This window comes from Lepidochelys olivacea (assembly GCF_965140295.1).
Source record: "Lepidochelys olivacea isolate rLepOli2 genome assembly, chromosome: 2".
NCBI lineage: Eukaryota > Metazoa > Chordata > Testudines > Cheloniidae > Lepidochelys > Lepidochelys olivacea.
The window spans coordinates 271,341,196-271,359,010 of NC_140412.1; the positions used below are offsets into that span (position 1 = coordinate 271,341,196).

Genomic DNA, 17,815 nt, shown 5'->3' on the forward strand with positions numbered 1-17,815 from the left:
TCTGGGCTTATGGGGCTTAGCTCCTCAGAGCCCTGTTCCCCCTGGTCTGGGCTGGGACTGCCTGGGTGGAGGAGGGGACCCGCCCCAGCTCCTCGTGCAGCGTCTGGCAGGGCGTGGAGGGGGCCCGGCGCAGCTGAGAGGAAACGGCCTGACTCAGCCGCTGGCTCCGGTTGCGCATTTTCCGGGCACCAGGGCGAAACGCTGAGCAGTTTCCAGCAGGGCCTGTCGCCCGCCAGCCTCGCTCAGCAGGTGACTCACCCGGGCAGGGGGCTCCTCCCCACCCAGTGCTGCTGGCTGGCTGGCTGGCACCCCTTCCGGCACGGTGCGTGGAGATAGCTACCGCTCCCTGCAGAGCCCTGGGCCAGCCCCTGCCCCTTCTGCCCCCACCCTCGGCTCTGCGATCTGCCTGCCCTCCACTACCCCAGCCTGCTCCCTGCAGAGCCCTGGCCGGCCACCGCCCCTTCTGCCCCCACCCTCGGCTCTGCGATCTGCCTGTCCCCCACTACCCCAGCCTGCTCCCTGCAGAGCCCTGGCCGGCCACCGCCCCTTCTGCCCCTGCCCTCAGCTCTGCGATCTGCCTGTCCCCCACTACCCCAGCCTGTTCCCTGCAGAGCCCTGGCCGGCCACCGCCCCTTCCGCCCCTGCCCTCGGCTCTGCGATCTGCCTGTCCCCCACTACCCCAGCCTGCTCCCTGCAGAGCCCTGGGCCAGCCCCTGCCCCTTCTGCCCCCACCCTCGGCTCTGCGATCTGCCTGCCCCCCACTACCCCAGCCTGCTCCCTGCAGAGCCCTGGCCGGCCACCGCCCCTTCCGCCCCCGCCCTCGGCTCTGCGATCTGCCTGCCCCCCACTACCCCATCCTGCTCCCTGCAGAGCCCTGGCCGGCCACCGCCCCTTCTGCCCCTGCCCTCAGCTCTGCGATCTGCCTGCCCCCCACTACCCGAGCCTGTTCCCTGCAGAGCCCTGGCTGGCCACCGCCCCTTCCGCCCCCGCCCTCGGCTCTGCGATCTGCCTGCCCCCCACTACCCCATCCTGCTCCCTGCAGAGCCCTGGGCTGGCCACCGCCCCTTCCGCCCCCGCCCTCGGCTCTGCGATCTGCCTGCCCCCCACTACCCTAGACTGCTCCCTGCAGAGCCCTGGGCGGCCACCGCCCCTTCTGCCTTGCACTGCTACAAACTAGGGACCAAATGGCTCGGTAGCAGTTCTGCAGAAAAGGACCTAGGGGTTACAGTGGACGAGAAGCTGGATATGAGTCAGCAGTGTGCCCTTGTTGCCAAGAAGGCTAGCAGCATTTTGGGATGTATACGTAGGGGTATTGCCAGCAGATCGAGGGACGTGATCGTTCCCCTCTATTCGACATTGGTGAGGCCTCATCTGGAGTACTGTGTCCAGTTTTGGGCCCCTCATTACAAGAAGGATGTGGATAAATTGGAGAGAGTCGGCGAAGGGCAACAAAAATGATGAGGGGACTGGAACACATGACTTATGAGGAGAGGCTGAGGGAACTGGCATTGTTTATTCTGCAGAAGAGAAGAATGAGGGGGGATTTGATAGCTGCTTTCAACTACCTGAAGGGGGTCCCAAAGAGGATGGTTCTAGACTATTCTCAGTGGTAGAATAGGACAGGACAAGGAGTAATGATCTCAAGTTGCAGTGGGGGAGGTTTAGGTTGGATATTAGGAAAAACTTTTTCACTAAGAGGGTGGTGAAGCACTGTAATGTGTTACCTAGGGAGGTGGTGGAATCTCCTTCCTTAGAAGTTTTTAAGGTCAGGCTTGACAAAGCCTTGGCTGGGATGATTTAATTGGGGATCGGTCCTGCTTTGAGCAGGGGGTTGGACTAGATGACCTCCTGAGGTCCCTTCCAACCCTGATATTCTATGATTCTATGATTCTATGCAGGTGCCTCTGTGGATTTTACCTGCTCAGGTAGAACCTGGAGTGTTCGCATCGCACAGGAGCGGCCTCCATGCCCCGAGTGTGCCCACTGAGCCCTTGCCTCCCCCCAGCGCTCCCAGGACAGGTTCTCCCCTGCAGCCCCGGGCAGGCTGTTACCAAGGCTGGAGAATGCGGCTTGAGGTCTGGGCACCTGCCCAGAGCACACGGGGTACAGGGGGTATCCCCTCGCAGGCCGAGGGAGTGTGCTGCCCCAGCTGGGCCTTGCCAAGCTTCTGCCCTTTTCCGCGAGCTGCTGGGACGTCCGTGGGAGTGGGGCTGGGCTGGGGAGGGGACAGCGTGGGCTCAGGCCCAGAGGAGCTGCAGGGGCTGGGCCGAGATCTTGTGTGGCGGACGGTGATGCAGGACCGCAGATGGGTCTGGCAGGGGAGGCTGTGGTGCCCACATGCCGTGGGGCAGGCTGGGGGTCTGGCAGGGAGGTGCCTGTAGTGTGGCTGGGGGGGCTGGCATGCAAGGCCAGGCCTTCAGCTAAGTTGCTGCCCTGTGCTGCGGCCCCACATCCCTGGCCAGGGGCCTGGCTCCAGCCCAGGGCCTCATGCTGGGCTGCCCGGCCATGAGGTGGAGCCCAGCCAGCTCACTCCAGGGGAGACATGAGCTGAACCCCAGCTCCTGCCTGGGGCCTACTGCTCCCCCCAGCCCCGGTTTCCACCCTCGGTGTGGCCTGAGGCCTGGGGAGGGGGCTGCCTCTGGGATGCTGTCTGGAGAGAGCCCCCAAGCTGGGCTGCAGCGACCAGAGCCGGAGGGCAGGCACGGGGGCCAGTGACTCTCGTGTGGTGGTTTTACGCCCAGCACCTACCGCGAACGACTGGCCTGGCGGAGGAGCTGAGCCCCGATGTGGGTCCGAGCCTCCACCAAGCAGGCCCTCGGCACCTGACTCTGCAGGCTGCTCGGCACGGAGCCGGGCGAGCCCTCGGAGAACCACGGGCAGCACGCAGCTCTGAGCTCCCGGCTCCCCGCCCGGCAGACCCACTGGAAGCTGGACTCTCTGGGCAGCCTCCTGACCGCGCAGCACCGCGTGGCTGCGGCTGGCACCGTGCTGGGGCAGGTGGGTTTGTGCCTCGGGGACCACCCAGTCCTGTTGAGCTGCGGGAGCTGGGGTGTCTCCTTTGGACAGCCCCGCGGGCGGGGGCAGCTGCGGTGGGAAAGCCGTGAGGCAGGTCAGCCTAATCTGCCCTGGCTCCGCAGGAATGTGGAAGTTCTGGCTCCATGAATCGCCCGTAATCAGAGCTGAGCCGGGCACTGGCAGGAGCTGGAGCAGAGGCAGAGCAGCTGCCCCAAGAGGAGGCTCGGCCAGCTGTGGCCTCGCGTGCTCGGGAGGTGTGTCCGGAGCGGGCAGGGTCGGAGCCGGTTCTCCCGGGCGCAGGGCTGGTCAGTGAAGCGACAGGCATGTCAGGAGGGAGGCAGGGCTGTGGGCCCAAATGGGGGTCCTGATGCGGCCTCAGTGGGATCCCCTCCCGGGATTGGTGCCTGCCCCCGGCACATGTGTGGGCCCTGGCAGGAGGCACTAACCTGAGGCCAGCAAAGGAGTGTGGCCGGCAAGGCTGCCCCGGCGGGACTGAGGGGCAGGATGGGGGAAGTGCCATCCCCACCGAGAGCCAGCGAGGGCTGCAGGGGAGAGACGGCTCCATCTCAGAGGGCTGCTGGTTTCTCCCTTCTGCGTTGCAGGGCAGGTGCTGGCTGTGGGGGATCCTGGCAACTCCAGCCCCGTTCCAGCTGTGTGCAGGGGACGGGGGGCGGGAGTGGCGGGGCAGGCGCTGGCTGTGGGGGGGGCTCCCAGCAACTCCAGCCCTGTCCCAGCCAGGGCGCTGGGGGGGGGCAGGGTGCTGGCTGTGGGGGGGGCTCACGGCCACTCCAGCCCCATCCTAGCCAGGGCGCTGGGGGGGGGGCAGGCGCTGGCTGTGGGGGGGGCTCACGGTCACTCCAGCCCCATCCTAGCCAGGGTGCTGGGGGGGGCAGGGCAGGGTGCTGGCTGTGGGGGGGGCTCACGGCCACTCCAGCCCCATCCTAGCCAGGGCGCTGGGGGGGGGCAGGGTGCTGGCTGTGGGGGGGGCTCCCAGCAACTCCAGCCCCATCCTAGCCAGGGCGCTGGGGGGGGGCAGGGTGCTGGCTGTGGGGGGGGCTCCCAGCAACTCCAGCCCCATCCTAGCCAGGGCGCTGGGGGGGGGCAGGGTGCTGGCTGTGGGGGGGGCTCACGGTCACTCCAGCCCCATCCTAGCCAGGGCGCTGGGGGGGGCAGGTCAGGGTGCTGGCTGTGGGGGGGGCTCACGGTCACTCCAGCCCCATCCTAGCCAGGGCGCTGGGGGGGGCAGGGCAGGGTGCTGGCTGTGGGGGGGGGCTCACGGTCACTCCAGCCCCATCCTAGCCAGGGCGCTGGGGGGGGCAGGGCAGGGTGCTGGCTGTGGGGGGGGGCTCACGGTCACTCCAGCCCCATCCTAGCCAGGGCGCTGGTGGGGGCAGGGCAGGGTGCTGGCTGTGGGGGGGGCTCACGGTCACTCCAGCCCCATCCTAGCCAGGGCGCTGGGGGGGGGGCAGGGTGCTGGCTGTGGGGGGGGCTCACGGTCACTCCAGCCCCATCCTAGCCAGGGCGCTGGGGGGGGGCAGGGTGCTGGCTGTGGGGGGGGCTCACGGCCACTCCAGCCCCATCCTAGCCAGGGCGCTGGGGGGGGCAGGGCAGGGTGCTGGCTGTGGGGGGGGCTCACGGTCACTCCAGCCCCAGCCCAGCCAGGGCGCTGGGGGGGGCAGGTCAGGGTGCTGGCTGTGGGGGGGGGCTCACGGTCACTCCAGCCCCATCCTAGCCAGGGTGCTGGGGGGGGCAGGGCAGGGTGCTGGCTGTGGGGGGGGGCTCATGGCCACTCCAGCCCCAGCCCAGCCAGGGCGCTGGGGGGGGGGCAGGGTGCTGGCTGTGGGGGGGGCTCACGGTCACTCCAGCCCCATCCTAGCCAGGGCGCTGGGGGGGGCAGGTCAGGGTGCTGGCTGTGGGGGGGGGCTCACGGTCACTCCAGCCCCAGCCCAGCCAGGGTGCTGGGGGGGGCAGGGCAGGGTGCTGGCTGTGGGGGGGGCTCACGGTCACTCCAGCCCCATCCTAGCCAGGGCGCTGGGGGGGGCAGGGCAGGGTGCTGGCTGTGGGGGGGGCTCACGGCCACTCCAGCCCCATCCCAGCCAGGGTGCTGGGGGGGCAGGGCAGGGTGCTGGCTGTGGGGGGGGGCTCACGGCCACTCCAGCCCCATCCCAGCCAGGGTGCTGGGGGGGCAGGGCAGGGTGCTGGCTGTGGGGGGGGGCTCACGGCCACTCCAGCCCCATCCCAGCCAGGGCGCTGGGGGGGGCAGGGCAGGGTGCTGGCTGTGGGGGGGGGCTCACGGTCACTCCAGCCCCATCCTAGCCAGGGCGCTGGGGGGGGCAGGGCAGGGTGCTGGCTGTGGGGGGGGGCTCACGGTCACTCCAGCCCCATCCTAGCCAGGGCGCTGGTGGGGGCAGGGCAGGGTGCTGGCTGTGGGGGGGGCTCACGGTCACTCCAGCCCCATCCTAGCCAGGGCGCTGGGGGGGGCAGGTCAGGGTGCTGGCTGTGGGGGGGGCTCACGGCCACTCCAGCCCCAGCCCAGCCAGGGCGCGGGGGGGGTGGGGGCAGGCGCTGGCTGGGGAAGGGACGGATGGGCCCTGTGCGTGTGGGGCCGGGGCGCGGAGCCCTGCTGGCACGATGCCTGCCAGAGAAATGCTGCACAAAGCGGCTCCCTCTCCCTGCCCCCCAGGAAGGACTCGAGGGGCAGGGGTGGGACAGGCATTTGTTCGGGCAGGCACTGTCTCTCCCTCTCCCCGCTCCCTCCCCACTTCCTTGGCAGCGGCTCTGCGGGAGGCTCTGGCTGGGGGCCTGTCCGGGGGCACGGCCCGGGCAGGCACAGGGGGCCCTGCAGGGGAGGGGGCTCTGGGTTGGCAACTCCCCTCCCTCGCCTGCCCCTCTGGGTAATCTCGTCTGGACGAGTGCTGCGGAAACCTTGGCACCGGCTCATGCTGGCACGAGGCTGGTGCGGTACTGCCAGGCTCCCTGATCCCATCGGGAGGAGCGGAGCTCAGCTCTCCTACCATCCCACAGGGGAACCACCCCCCAGCCCTGCTGTGGGTCAGGAGAGAGCTGCCTCCGCCCTCCAGCTGGCTGCGGGGAGGCGCTCCGATTTCAGCCCCTGCTCCAGTCCCAGCAGGAGGCGCTGTGAGGAGCACGGCAGGAGTGCTGGGTGCGGGCAGGGCTCCCAGCTACTCCCGCCCCAGCCCATCGCAGGCAGGGCTCTGACTCGCCCTGTCTGGGCCTGGTGGTGCTGCCAGGGGCTCAGAGCCCTGCTGGTCCCAGGTGGGATCTCCCCGACCCTGCCCCTCTGGCCTGCACCACAGCATGGAGACGTGTGGGGCAGGGACTGTTCCGGGGCCTAGGGGCTGCACTGCCAGCTGCCCAGCCAGCGTCTCCTTGGGCAGCCCCGTGTCCCCGCCTCACCCAGCCAGCCCTGGAAAAACCCTGGCCCTGGAAACAGTGACTCAGGTGCCCAGCCGCTTCTTCCCAAGGATCCTGCTTCTCCCTCCCCCAGCACCTCTGACTCCTCCAGCCATGGGGCCTGACAGCCCACCCCAGCCACCAGCACTGAGCCTGACAACCCAACCCATCCCTCAACCCAGCCCCCAGCCATGGGGCCTGACAGCTCAACCTAGCTCCCAACCTGGGGACTCCTCAGATGGGGCATGCAGATAAACATGCAGCCACTTCTGGGGAGGGCAGAGCTTAGCTCCTTCCCAGGGGGGCGGGGGGCGAGGGGGTTGGGACAGTACAGCAGGCAGGAGCTCAGGTTTGAACGAGGGACCTCCAACTCACTGCCTGGCCCAGCTCCCCGCAGAGGGCTCCGAACAGGAGTGTGGGGCGAGGAAACCTGTCCCAATGGCTACGTGCCCCGCATTTGGGGTGGGCCATTCCCAGAGGGCCATCAGTAAGTGGCTGACTCTTGGTTGGGCCTGGGAGCTCATCCTAGTGCCAGCTCAGGTCTGAGCGAAGGGGAGCCGGGGACAGCCGGGCAGTGGCAGAGGCTGCAGCTGGCAGGGGCGATGCAATCAGGCAAGGAAGGGCAGAGCTGTCCGGGGAAGGGTCCCGGCTGAGCTGGCTCCGTGCGTCTGGGCGGTTGCTTCTCATGGTGCCATTGTCAGAGGCCAGGGTGCTCTCTCCACCCGCCAGCCCTTGTGCCCAGTGCCTGCCTGTCCTTCGGGGGAGCTGCCCTTGGCACCCCAGCTCAGCAGGTGCGTGGAAAGGGCAGGTGCATTCCCAAGTACCCAGGGACCGGCAGCAGGTCTGGGAGCCTGGCCACGCAGCGCCCTCCGTGCCCCGCTGAGTGCTGGTGCTGGGCTCCCCGGAATGTGCCCGAGCCTGCTCCGAGACTTCCATGGGGTGGGGCTATGGGCCCCACAGGCAGTACCCAGTTCCTCCGGGGTCTTGTGGGGAGGGCAGAGGCTGGGCCTGGGCAGGCGTCATGGGCCTCCTGAGGAGTGCTGGGCACTTTCGCTGAGTGTGGCTTGGGGAGCACGTCCAGGGCTTCCCCTGGGTGTGCTCAGCCCAGCCCCAGCAGAGGCCTCATCCAGCCCCCTGGGCAGCACCGCTGGAGGCACCCAGCAGCCCTGGGCGGCTGCTGCTGAGGTGTGACCAGGAAAGGGCCCAGCATGAGCCCTGCACCATCCCCTCTCCTGCGCCCCATGCAGGGCAAGAGCTGATGCCGGCTGGGCGGCAGGGGGGGGAAGGCCCTTGGCAGTCAGTGCCACCAGGCCCAGGCCCAGGGGAGGACTCCCATGACGAGGGCTGGGTGAGTAACCCATGTGAGGGCCAGTCATCAGTCGCCACCTTCCTCCTCAGCTCCTGCCAGTCACGTGTCTGCACCTCATGGAACAATAAATCCTGGGGAGCGTGTTACACCAGGCAGATGGGACAGTCCGGTCGCAGAGCCAGCGGCAGCTGGGTGCAGGGATCGGCAGAGCTGGGTACCGGTGGTAGCTGGACGCGGGGATCAGCGAAGCTGGGTACTGGTGATGGCTATTGGCACAGCTGGGTACCGGTGGCGGTAGGGCACGGGGATTGGCAGAGCTGGGTACTGGTGACAGCTGGACACGGGGATCAGCGGGGGCATCGCAGGGGCCTGTGGCACGTGGCGGGGGCGTCGCGGGGCCTGTGGCACGCGGGGGGGCGTCGCAGGGGCCTGTGGCACGGGGAGGGGGCCGTGGCGGGGCCAGTGGGACGGGGCGGGGGCGTCGCAGGGCCCTGTGGGATGGGGCGGGGGTGTCGCAAGGGCCAGTGGGACGGGGCGGGGGTGTTGCAGGGCCCTGTGGGACGGGGCAGGGGCGTCGCGGGGCCTGTGGGACGGGGCGGGGGCGTCGCGGGGCCTGTGGGATGGGGCGGGGGCGTCGCGGGGCCCTGTGGGACGGGGCGGGGGCGTCGCAGGGCCCTGTGGGACGGGGCGGGGGCGTCGCGGGGCCAGTGGGACGGGGCGGGGGCGTCGCGGGGCCTGTGGGACGGGGCGAGGGCGTCGCGGGGCCCTGTGGGACGGGGCGGGGGCGTCGCGGGGCCTGTGACACGGGGAGGGGGCGTCGCGGGGGCCTGTGACACGGGCTGGGGGCGTCGCGGGGCCTGTGGGACGGGGCGGGGGCGTCGCAGGGCCCTGTGGGACGGGGCGGGGGCGTCGCGGGGCCTGTGGGACGGGGCGGGGGCGTCGCGGGGCCTGTGGCATGGGGCGGGGGCGTCGCGGGGGCCTGTGGCATGGGGCGGGGGCGTCGCGGGGCCTGTGGGACGGGGCGGGGGCGTCGCAGGGCCCTGTGGGACGGGGCGGGGGCGTCGCGGGGGCCTGTGGGACGGGGCGGGGGCGTCGCGGGGCCTGTGGCATGGGGCGGGGGCGTCGCGGGGGCCTGTGGCATGGGGCGGGGGCGTCGCGGGGCCTGTGGGACGGGGCGGGGGCGTCGCAGGGCCCTGTGGGACGGGGCGGGGGCGTCGCGGGGGCCTGTGGGACGGGGCGGGGGCGTCGCGGGGCCTGTGGGACGGGGCGGGGGCGTCGCGGGGGCCTGTGGGACGGGGCGGGGGCGTCGCGGGGCCTGTGACACGGGGAGGGGGCGTCGCGGGGGCCTGTGACACGGGCTGGGGGCGTCGCGGGGCCTGTGGGACGGGGCGGGGGCGTCGCAGGGCCCTGTGGGACGGGGCGGGGGCGTCGCGGGGCCTGTGGGACGGGGCGGGGGCGTCGCGGGGCCTGTGGCATGGGGCGGGGGCGTCGCGGGGGCCTGTGGCATGGGGCGGGGGCGTCGCGGGGCCTGTGGGACGGGGCGGGGGCGTCGCAGGGCCCTGTGGGACGGGGCGGGGGCGTCGCGGGGGCCTGTGGGACGGGGCGGGGGCGTCGCGGGGCCTGTGGCATGGGGCGGGGGCGTCGCGGGGTCTGTGGGACGGGGCGGGGGCGTCGCAGGGCCCTGTGGGACGGGGCGGGGGCGTCGCGGGGGCCTGTGGGACGGGGCGGGGGCGTCGCGGGGCCTGTGACACGGGGAGGGGGCGTCGCGGGGGCCTGTGACATGGGCTGGGGGCGTCGCGGGGCCTGTGGGACGGGGCGGGGGCGTCGCAGGGCCCTGTGGGACGGGGCGAGGGCGTCGCGGGGCCCTGTGGGACGGGGCGGGGGCGTCGCGGGGCCTGTGGCATGGGGCGGGGGCGTCGCGGGGCCTGTGGGACGGGGCGGGGGCGTCGCGGGGGCCTGTGGGACGGGGCGGGGGCGTCGCGGGGCCTGTGACACGGGCTGGGGGCGTCGCGGGGCCTGTGGGACGGGGCGGGGGCGTCGCGGGGCCTGTGGCATGGGGCGGGGGCGTCGCGGGGCCTGTGGGATGGGGTGGGGGCGTCGCAGGGCCCTGTGGGATGGGGCGGGGGCGTCGCAGGGCCCTGTGGGATGGGGCGGGGGCGTCGCGGGGCCTGTGGGATGGGGCGGGGGCGTCGCAGGGCCCTGTGGGATGGGGCGGGGGTGTCGCGGGGCCTGTGGCACGGGGCGGGGGCGTCGCGGGGCCTGTGGGACGGGGCGGGGGCGTCGCAGGGCCCTGTGGGATGGGGCGGGGGCGTCGCGGGGCCTGTGGCATGGGGCGGGGGCGTCGCGGGGCCTGTGGGACGGGGCGGGGGCGTCGCGGGGCCTGTGGGACGGGGCAGGGGCGTCGTAGGGGCCTGTGGGACGGGGCGGGGGCACCGCTGGGGCCTGTTGCATGGGGCGGGGGCGTCGCGGGGCCTGTGGGACGGGGCGGGGGCGTCGCAGGGCCCTGTGGGACGGGGCGGGGGTGTCGCAAGGGCCTGTGGGACGGGGCAGGGGCGTCGTAGGGGCCTGTGGGACGGGGCGGGGGTGTCGCAGGGCCCTGTGGCATGGGGTGGGGGCGTCGTAGGGGCCTGTGACACGGGGCGGGGGCGTTGTGGGGCCTGTGACACGGGCTGAGGGCGTTGCAGGGGCCTGTGGGACGTGGCGGGGGTGTCGCGGGGCCTGTGGCATGGGGCGGGGGCGTCGCGGGGCCCTGTGGGACGGGGCGGGGGCGTCGCAGGGCCCTGTGGGACGGGGCGGGGGCGTCGTAGGGGCCTGTGGTACGCGGCGGGGGCACCGCTGGGGCCTGTTGCATGGGGCGGGGGTGTCGCAAGGGCCTGTGGGACGGGGCGGGGGCGTCGCACGGCCCTGTGGGACGGGGCAGGGGCGTCGTAGGGGCCTGTGGGACGGGGCGGGGGTGTCACAGGGCCCTGTGGCATGGGGTGGGGGCGTCGCGGGGCCTGTGACACGGGGCGGGGGCGTCGCGGGGCCTGTGACACGGGGCGGGGGCGTCGCAGGGCCCTGTGGGACGGGGCGGGGGCGTCGTAGGGGCCTGTGGGACGTGGCGGGGGTGTCGCGGGGCCTGTGGGACGGGGCAGGGGCGTCGTAGGGCCCTGTGGGACGGGGCGGGGGTGTCGCAAGGGCCTGTGGGACGGGGCGGGGGCGTCGCAGGGCCCTGTGGGACGGGGCAGGGGCGTCGTAGGGGCCTGTGGGACGGGGTGGGGGCGTCGCAGGGCCCTGTGGGACGGGGTGGGGGCGTCGTAGGGGCCTGTGGGACGGGGCGGGGGTGTCGCAAGGGCCTGTGGGACGGGGCGGGGGCGTCGCAGGGCCCTGTGGGACGGGGCAGGGGCGTCGTAGGGGCCTGTGGGACGGGGCGGGGGCGTCGCAGGGCCCTGTGGGACGGGGCGGGGGCGTCGTAGGGGCCTGTGGGACGGGGCGGGGGTGTCGCGGGGCCTGTGGCACGGGGAGGGGGCCGTGGCGGGGCCTGTGGGACGCGGCGGGGGCACCGCTGGGGCCTGTTGCATGGGGCGGGGGTGTCGCAAGGGCCTGTGGGACGGGGCGGGGGCGTCGCGGGGCCCTGTGGGATGGGGTGGGGGCGTCGCAGGGGCCTGTGGGACGGGGCGGGGGCGTCGCGGGGGCCTGTGACACGGGCTAAGGGCGTCGTAGGGGCCTGTGGGACGGGGCGGGGGTGTCGCAGGGCCCTGTGGCATGGGGTGGGGGCGTCGTAGGGGCCTGTGACACGGGGCGGGGGCGTTGCGGGGCCTGTGACACGGGGCGGGGGCGTCGCAGGGGCCTGTGGGACGGGGCGGGGGCATTGCAGGGCCTGTGGGACGGGGCGGGGGCACCGCTGGGGCCTGTTGCATGGGGCGGGGGTGTCGCAAGGGCCTGTGGGACGGGGCGGGGGCGTCGCAGGGCCCTGTGGGACGGGGCGGGGGCGTCGCAGGGGCCTGTGGGACGGGGAGGGGGCCGTGGCGGGGCCTGTGGGACGCGGCGGGGGCACCGCTGGGGCCTGTTGCATGGGGCGGGGGTGTCGCAAGGGCCTGTGGGACGGGGCGGGGGCGTCGCAGGGCCCTGTGGGACGGGGCAGGGGCGTCGTAGGGGCCTGTGGGACGGGGCGGGGGTGTCGCAGGGCCCTGTGGCATGGGGTGGGGGCGTCGTAGGGGCCTGTGACACGGGGTGGGGGCGTTGCGGGGCCTGTGACACGGGGCGGGGGCGTCGCAGGGGCCTGTGGGACGGGGCGGGGGCATTGCAGGGCCTGTGACACGGGCTGGGGGCGTTGCAGGGGCCTGTATGTTATGGTCATAAGAAACACACGGGATCTTTTTCAGGGGAAAAGGCAATACACCGCGTTTATTGAAAATACGATAGCACACGCATTCAGTCACACACACACACACACACATGTGTCCTGCAGATGGTCCTATAGTCACCAGTCACGATCCGAGGCTTTACAGGACTGAACCCAGAGTCTCATGGCAAAGCACCCCAGCTTTACGCTTGTAAGTTCCCATTTGAGTCTGTGGATTTTGCAATGTCATTCTGTAATCGTTAGTCCTTAAATGGGGTTAATCTTGGGGGTTTCCGCTTTTCTCTCTTCTTTGTTGTCTCATCTTTGGTGGTGTTTGCCTCACCTCTGAGGTTGTTTATGCTGCTAACTTGTTTCGCTTCAGATACAATGGATGTTTTCTGATTGTTTCTCCAAGTCTCTCACTTCTTCTTGACCATCCCGACGTTTGTGATGGCTTTCACACTCCTTAACCATGCACACATCCTTTACTTATACCAAACAATTTTGCAGAGAATTTCAAACAGGATAACATTTTAGAAAGGGTGATATGGTTACTAAAGGGATTACAAAAGACCCGTACACAACTTCGTTTGCAATGCAGATAAGAAGCAAGACCTTATAGCGAATACTGCAATGAAAACTTCTCCTAAAACAAAAGGTGGCTGTCATCAGCCACAAGGACTGTTCTGGTCTGTTCCTGCCTTAACGTCAGTTCAGACACAGGCCGCCTGCCTGATGCGTTTTTGCCAGTGGCCCCTTAGGCCGCTCCTTTCTGGTATTCAAATAGGGTGGCTGCCAGGATATGGTTAAATCATACAGCAATACGTTTAATTAATGCTACATTATTATTCTTAGAATCACAGAATAGCAGGGCGGGCAGGGACCCCAGGAGGTCGACTAGTCCAACCCCTGCTCGAAGCAGGGCCGATCCCCAGTTAAATCATCCCAGTTAAATCATCCATTCTAAATTATATAAAATACAAACATAAAATCCTACTGCTACATGTAGCTCACAGCGGGGCAGTCGCAGGGGCCTGTAGCACAGCGCGGGGCTGGGGGGGCTGTGCCCATGGCCCCAGGGGCTGAGAGGGCTGTGCCCAGGGCCCCGGGAGCTGGGGGGGGACTGTGCCCATGGCCCCGGGGGCTGCAGGGGGCTGTGCCCAGGGCCCCGGGGGCTGGGGGGGCTGTGCCCAGGGCCCCGGGAGCTGGGGGGGGCTGTGCCCAGGGCCCCGGGGGCTGGGGGGGGCTGTGCCCAGGGTCCCGGGGGCTGGGGGTGCTGTGCCCAGGGCCCCGGGGGCTGCAGGGGGCTGTGCCCATGGCCCTGGGGGCTGGGGGGGGCTGTGCCCATGGCTCCGGGGGCTGGGGGGGGCTGTGCCCAGGGCCCTGGGGGCTGGGGGGGCTGTGCCCATGGCCCTGGGGGCTGGGGGGTGCTGTGCCCATGGCCCTGGGGGCTGCAGGGGGCTGTGCCCAGGGCCCCGGGGGCTGCGGGGGGCTGTGCCCAGGGCCCCGGGGGCTGGGGGTGCTGTGCCCAGGGCCCCGGGGGCTGGGGGGGGCTGTGCCCATGGCCCCGGGGGCTGCAGGGGGCTGTGCCCAGGGCCCCGGGGGCTGCAGGGGGCTGTGCCCATGGCCCCGGGGGCTGGGGAGGGCTGTGCCCATGGCCCCGGGGGCTGGGGAGGGCTGTGCCCATGGCCCCGGGGGCTGGGGGTGCTGTGCCCAGGGCCCCGGGGGCTGCAGGGGGCTGTGCCCATGGCCCTGGGGGCTGGGGAGGGCTGTGCCCATGGCCCCGGGAGCTGGGAGGGGCTGTGCCCATGGCCCTGGGGGCTGGGGGGGTGCTGTGCCCAGGGCCCTGGGGGCTGGGGGTGCTGTGCCCATGGCCCCGGGGGCTGCAGGGGGCTGTGCCCATGGCCCCAGGGGCTGAGAGGGCTGTGCCCAGGGCCCCGGGAGCTGCAGGGGGCTGTGCCCATGGCCCCGGGGGCTGCAGGGGGCTGTGCCCATGGCCCCGGGAGCTGGGGAGGGCTGTGCCCAGGGCCCTGGGGGCTGGGGGTGCTGTGCCCATGGCCCCGGGAGCTGGGGGGGTGCTGTGCCCAGGGCCCTGGGGGCTGGGGGTGCTGTGCCCATGGCCCCGGGGGCTGCAGGGGGCTGTGCCCATGGCCCCAGGGGCTGAGAGGGCTGTGCCCAGGGCCCCGGGAGCTGCAGGGGGCTGTGCCCATGGCCCCGGGGGCTGCAGGGGGCTGTGCCCATGGCCCCGGGAGCTGGGGGGGGGCTGTGCCCATGGCCCTGGGGGCTGGGGGTGCTGTGCCCAGGGCCCCGGGGGCTGCAGGGGGCTGTGCCCATGGCCCCGGGAGCTGGGGGGGGCTGTGCCCATGGCCCCAGGGGCTGAGAGGGCTGTGCCCATGGCCCTGGGAGCTGGAGGGGGGGCTGTGCCCATAGCCCCAGGGGCTGGGAGGGCTGTGCCCATGGCCCTGGGAGCTGGAGGGGGGGCTGTGCCCATAGCCCCAGGGGCTGGGAGGGCTGTGCACATGGCCCCGGGAGCTGGGGGGGGCTGTGCCCAGGGCCCTGGGAGCTGGAGGGGGGGCTGTGCCCATGGCCCCGGGGGCTGGGAGGGCTGTGCCCATGGCTCCGAGCTGGGGGGCGGCTCACTCTGGCCTGTGATTTGCCCCTTAGTGAAGCTGTCGTGTTGCCAGTGGCTCCTCAGCTTGCAGCTGGGCCCTGGGCTGGGACCTAGGGGTTGCGAGGCCTCCGGCCACGTGGCCCAGGGCTGTGAGCACCACGGGCATCCCTGCAGCTCGGGCCAGCTGCCTGCCCTCCGGCCCGGCCTGCGCTGTGAGCCAGGCCCCTCAGCACAGGTCGGAGGCAGAAACCCCTGGGTCTCGGGCCCCCCTCGGCCTCTGCTCCACGCAGGGCCTGGAGATGCCCCAAGTGCGTCGGATCCTGGCAGCAGGGAGAGCAGCTCCGGACCCCTGCTCCCTCCCCCTCCTGCCTCCTTCCCCTCCAGGCCCCCTCATTCTCCTGCCCCCGCCACCCCACTCCTACCCCCCTGCCCCACTTTCTTCCCTCTGCCGAAGTTGGCAGCTGCAGGCTGTGGGGCAGGGCTCAGGTGGGGTGGGCACAGGGGTTGCTCTGTCTCAGGCTGGGGGCTCCCGGCTTGCAGTGCAAATTGAGCCTGTGCCCCAGCCTGCCCCCACGGCTACACCGGCGTGCGCTGGCTGGGGACCCCGCTCCCACTCGCTGCCCTGCTGCGTTTCTCTTGGCGCCTGCTCTGTCTTTCAGGGCCTTGGGGCCAAGACAAACCTGGCTGGAGCCTCCACCCTGCGCGCAGCCAGTCCCTCTGTTTTCCTTTGCTCACTGCCTCTGCCCTCCTGCCGCCCGGCCTGGCCAGTGCCCACCTCTCCCCCTGCCTGGGAGCGCAGCCGTGGGGCCAGAGACCTTGCCCCACACAGCACGGCTGTCCCTCCGTGGGGGAGAGTGAGGGGGAGCCACAGCACATGGGGTCCCATCCGCATGCGCCCAGAGTGCGGCCTCCTCTGGGGTGGGGCCCAGGGCGGTGGGGATGTCTGGGATCCTCTGGGTTGTGAGTGTGGCTCCCGGAAGCCCCCTCTTCAGAGCTGGGGCTGGAGCTGCGGGGAGGGGGAAGCCAGGCCAAGGCCCTGACTGGCATGGCTGTATGTGACCCAGGCCCCTCCTCTGCTCTTCCCCTGCCCAGGTGATGCTGCCCCGCCATCGCCTTCTGAGCCCGAGTGAGAAAGAGAAAGGTTAACGGGGCCAGGCACCAGCTACTCGGCCTGCGCCATGAGCCGCTCCCAGGTTTCCTCCGGGATTCACCACATCGTCTCCTCTGCCTTCGAGAGCGTAAGTAGGAGGTGTGGACGGCTGGATCTACCCCGGGACCACTGGGCAGAGGCAGTGGCCAAGCCGTGGGGCCCAAGTGCAAAGCCTGGAGCTGCCCCGGGACTAGAGGGCAGAGCCAGCGGCCGAGCTGTGGGGTCCACGTGCAAAGCCTGGAGCTCCTGGAGCTGCCCGGGACCAGAGGGCAGAGCCGGCGGCTGAACTGTGGGACCCATGTGCAGAGCCTCGGGGTCCTGGAGCGGTGCTGGGACGCTCGGGGCTGCCCCCATGTGAGCAGCTGCCATCCAGTGTTTTGCCGGTGACTGGGCCCAGCAAGCTCGGCCCAGGGACCTGTATCCTCTGGCCCTGCTGGCAGGGTCACCCGATGCCCTGTGGAGGGCTGAGGATCAGCCCCAGAGAGGGTCCCTGTCACGAACCCACAGGCTCGGGGCTGCGCCCCCCAGCTTTGGAACTGTCTCTGGGAGGCCTCTTCACTGTGCCAGCCTCCCTGGGGGTCCCACTCTTTCAGGGTGAGCCGCGCGGTCTCACTGCCCCCTAGACTGGCCCTCTGGGCCTGCAGCTCCCCGCATGCCTCCGCGAGCTCCGGGCAGCGAGTCCCCCGGAGACAGCCCCTGAGGGAGACTTGGCCGCTGTGCAGGGATCTGGGCCCCTCGCCCAGCCCCTGGAGGGACCCTCCCAGCGCGGGCACAGCTGGGTTCAGTTGTTAGCTGGGGCCTGGCGTAGGGGGCCTTTAGGGCAGCCTGGGGCAATGAAGGGTGAAGCAGGGTCCGTCCTGGCCAGCCCCGAGCCCAGCCCGGCTGTGGGGAACCCTCGGGTCTGGCTCTGTCTGTCTGGGCGGCCTCCTTGGTCAGACTCTAGGTGGGAGCCCTGACTCCTTCCAGCCTCCGACTCTTGTCCCCACCTTCTCGCTCCCAGCCCTGAGTTCTCCAGTGGGGATCCTTGTTCCGCTCCCCCCTGCGGGGGCGAGGTCCATCCCCCTTGGGGCCATGGGCTCCTGGGTGTCCCTATCCGGGTGCTTGGATTTGCCGTTCTCATGCTTCACTGAGATGGGGACTGGGCCCATCCAGGGGACACCCACCCCTGTGTCTTTAGCCGGCCCTGAGAACAGACAGGCCCCTGAGAGCAGACTCTGCCCCGGCCTGGCACTGGGGGGGGCTGTGCTGGGTGGGCAGCCCCGGCCTGGGACTGGGGGGGCTGTGCTGGGGACAGGGTGGCAGGGCTGGGGCGCTGTGCCGGGGGGTTACATGCCGTGTTTCACCCTGGGTGGCGGTGGGCTCGGTTCAGCGTTTGCCTGGAGCCCCCCCCGGCGTTGATGGGGCCCCGCTCTGGCTCGTGGCTCTGTCGCTCTGTCGCTCGCTGCGCCCAAGCCCGGCCACCCCGGCGCCTGCCCCGCACGGAAGCTGGTTGCCGGGTTATCGCCTCGGCGCATCTGCAGGTAGCGGGTTAATGATTCACCCTGGGAGCCCAGCCAGTGGGTGCCTGGCCCGGGCCGTTGGGCCAGCTCCCCATTGCTGAGGCAACAGCCGGCACGTGATGCGGGATGGGGCCTGCCGCGCGCCCTCCTGCCCCTCCGGCCGCCTCTGGGCGAGTCCTGCTGCCATGGACTTTCTGCTGGGCTGCCAGGTAGGACGCACCTGCTCCCTGGGCCCGGGAGAGGAGCTGCCACGCCTGGCAGCTTCCTCCTGCAGCTCCTGGTGCACACCGTGCTGTGGGGGCTGCTGGGGGAGCCCCAGGGCAGGGCTGTGCCCACAGGGTCTCCCTACACCTCTGTTCCCCTCCCCAGAGACCGGCCAGAGCCAGCAGCACAGAGCGTGTCTGGCCCCCTTCACGCTGGCTGGGGGCTGTTCTGGGCTGGGCGAGCCGATGGCAGGGCCTGGCTGGGCTTATGGATGGGGCAGTGAGACAGG

General features: G+C 71.2%; 1 protein-coding gene across 5 annotated transcripts in view; it reads left to right on the forward strand.

The window, feature by feature from the left end:
• SLC4A2 (solute carrier family 4 member 2) overlaps positions 1-17,815 on the forward strand; it is a 104,474-nt gene that overhangs the window by 51,179 nt on the left and 35,480 nt on the right. For 3 of the 5 annotated variants that reach the window (XM_084619881.1, XM_084619880.1, XM_084619882.1), the window contains one exon: positions 15,766-15,911. In XM_084619881.1, coding sequence (XP_084476007.1) covers positions 15,852-15,911 — 60 coding nt within the window. In that variant the 5' untranslated portion in view covers positions 15,766-15,851. Of the gene's footprint in view, positions 1-15,765; positions 15,912-17,426; positions 17,532-17,815 lie in introns of those variants that run through there. The other 2 variants (XM_084619878.1, XM_084619879.1) reach the window with 1 other exon arrangement.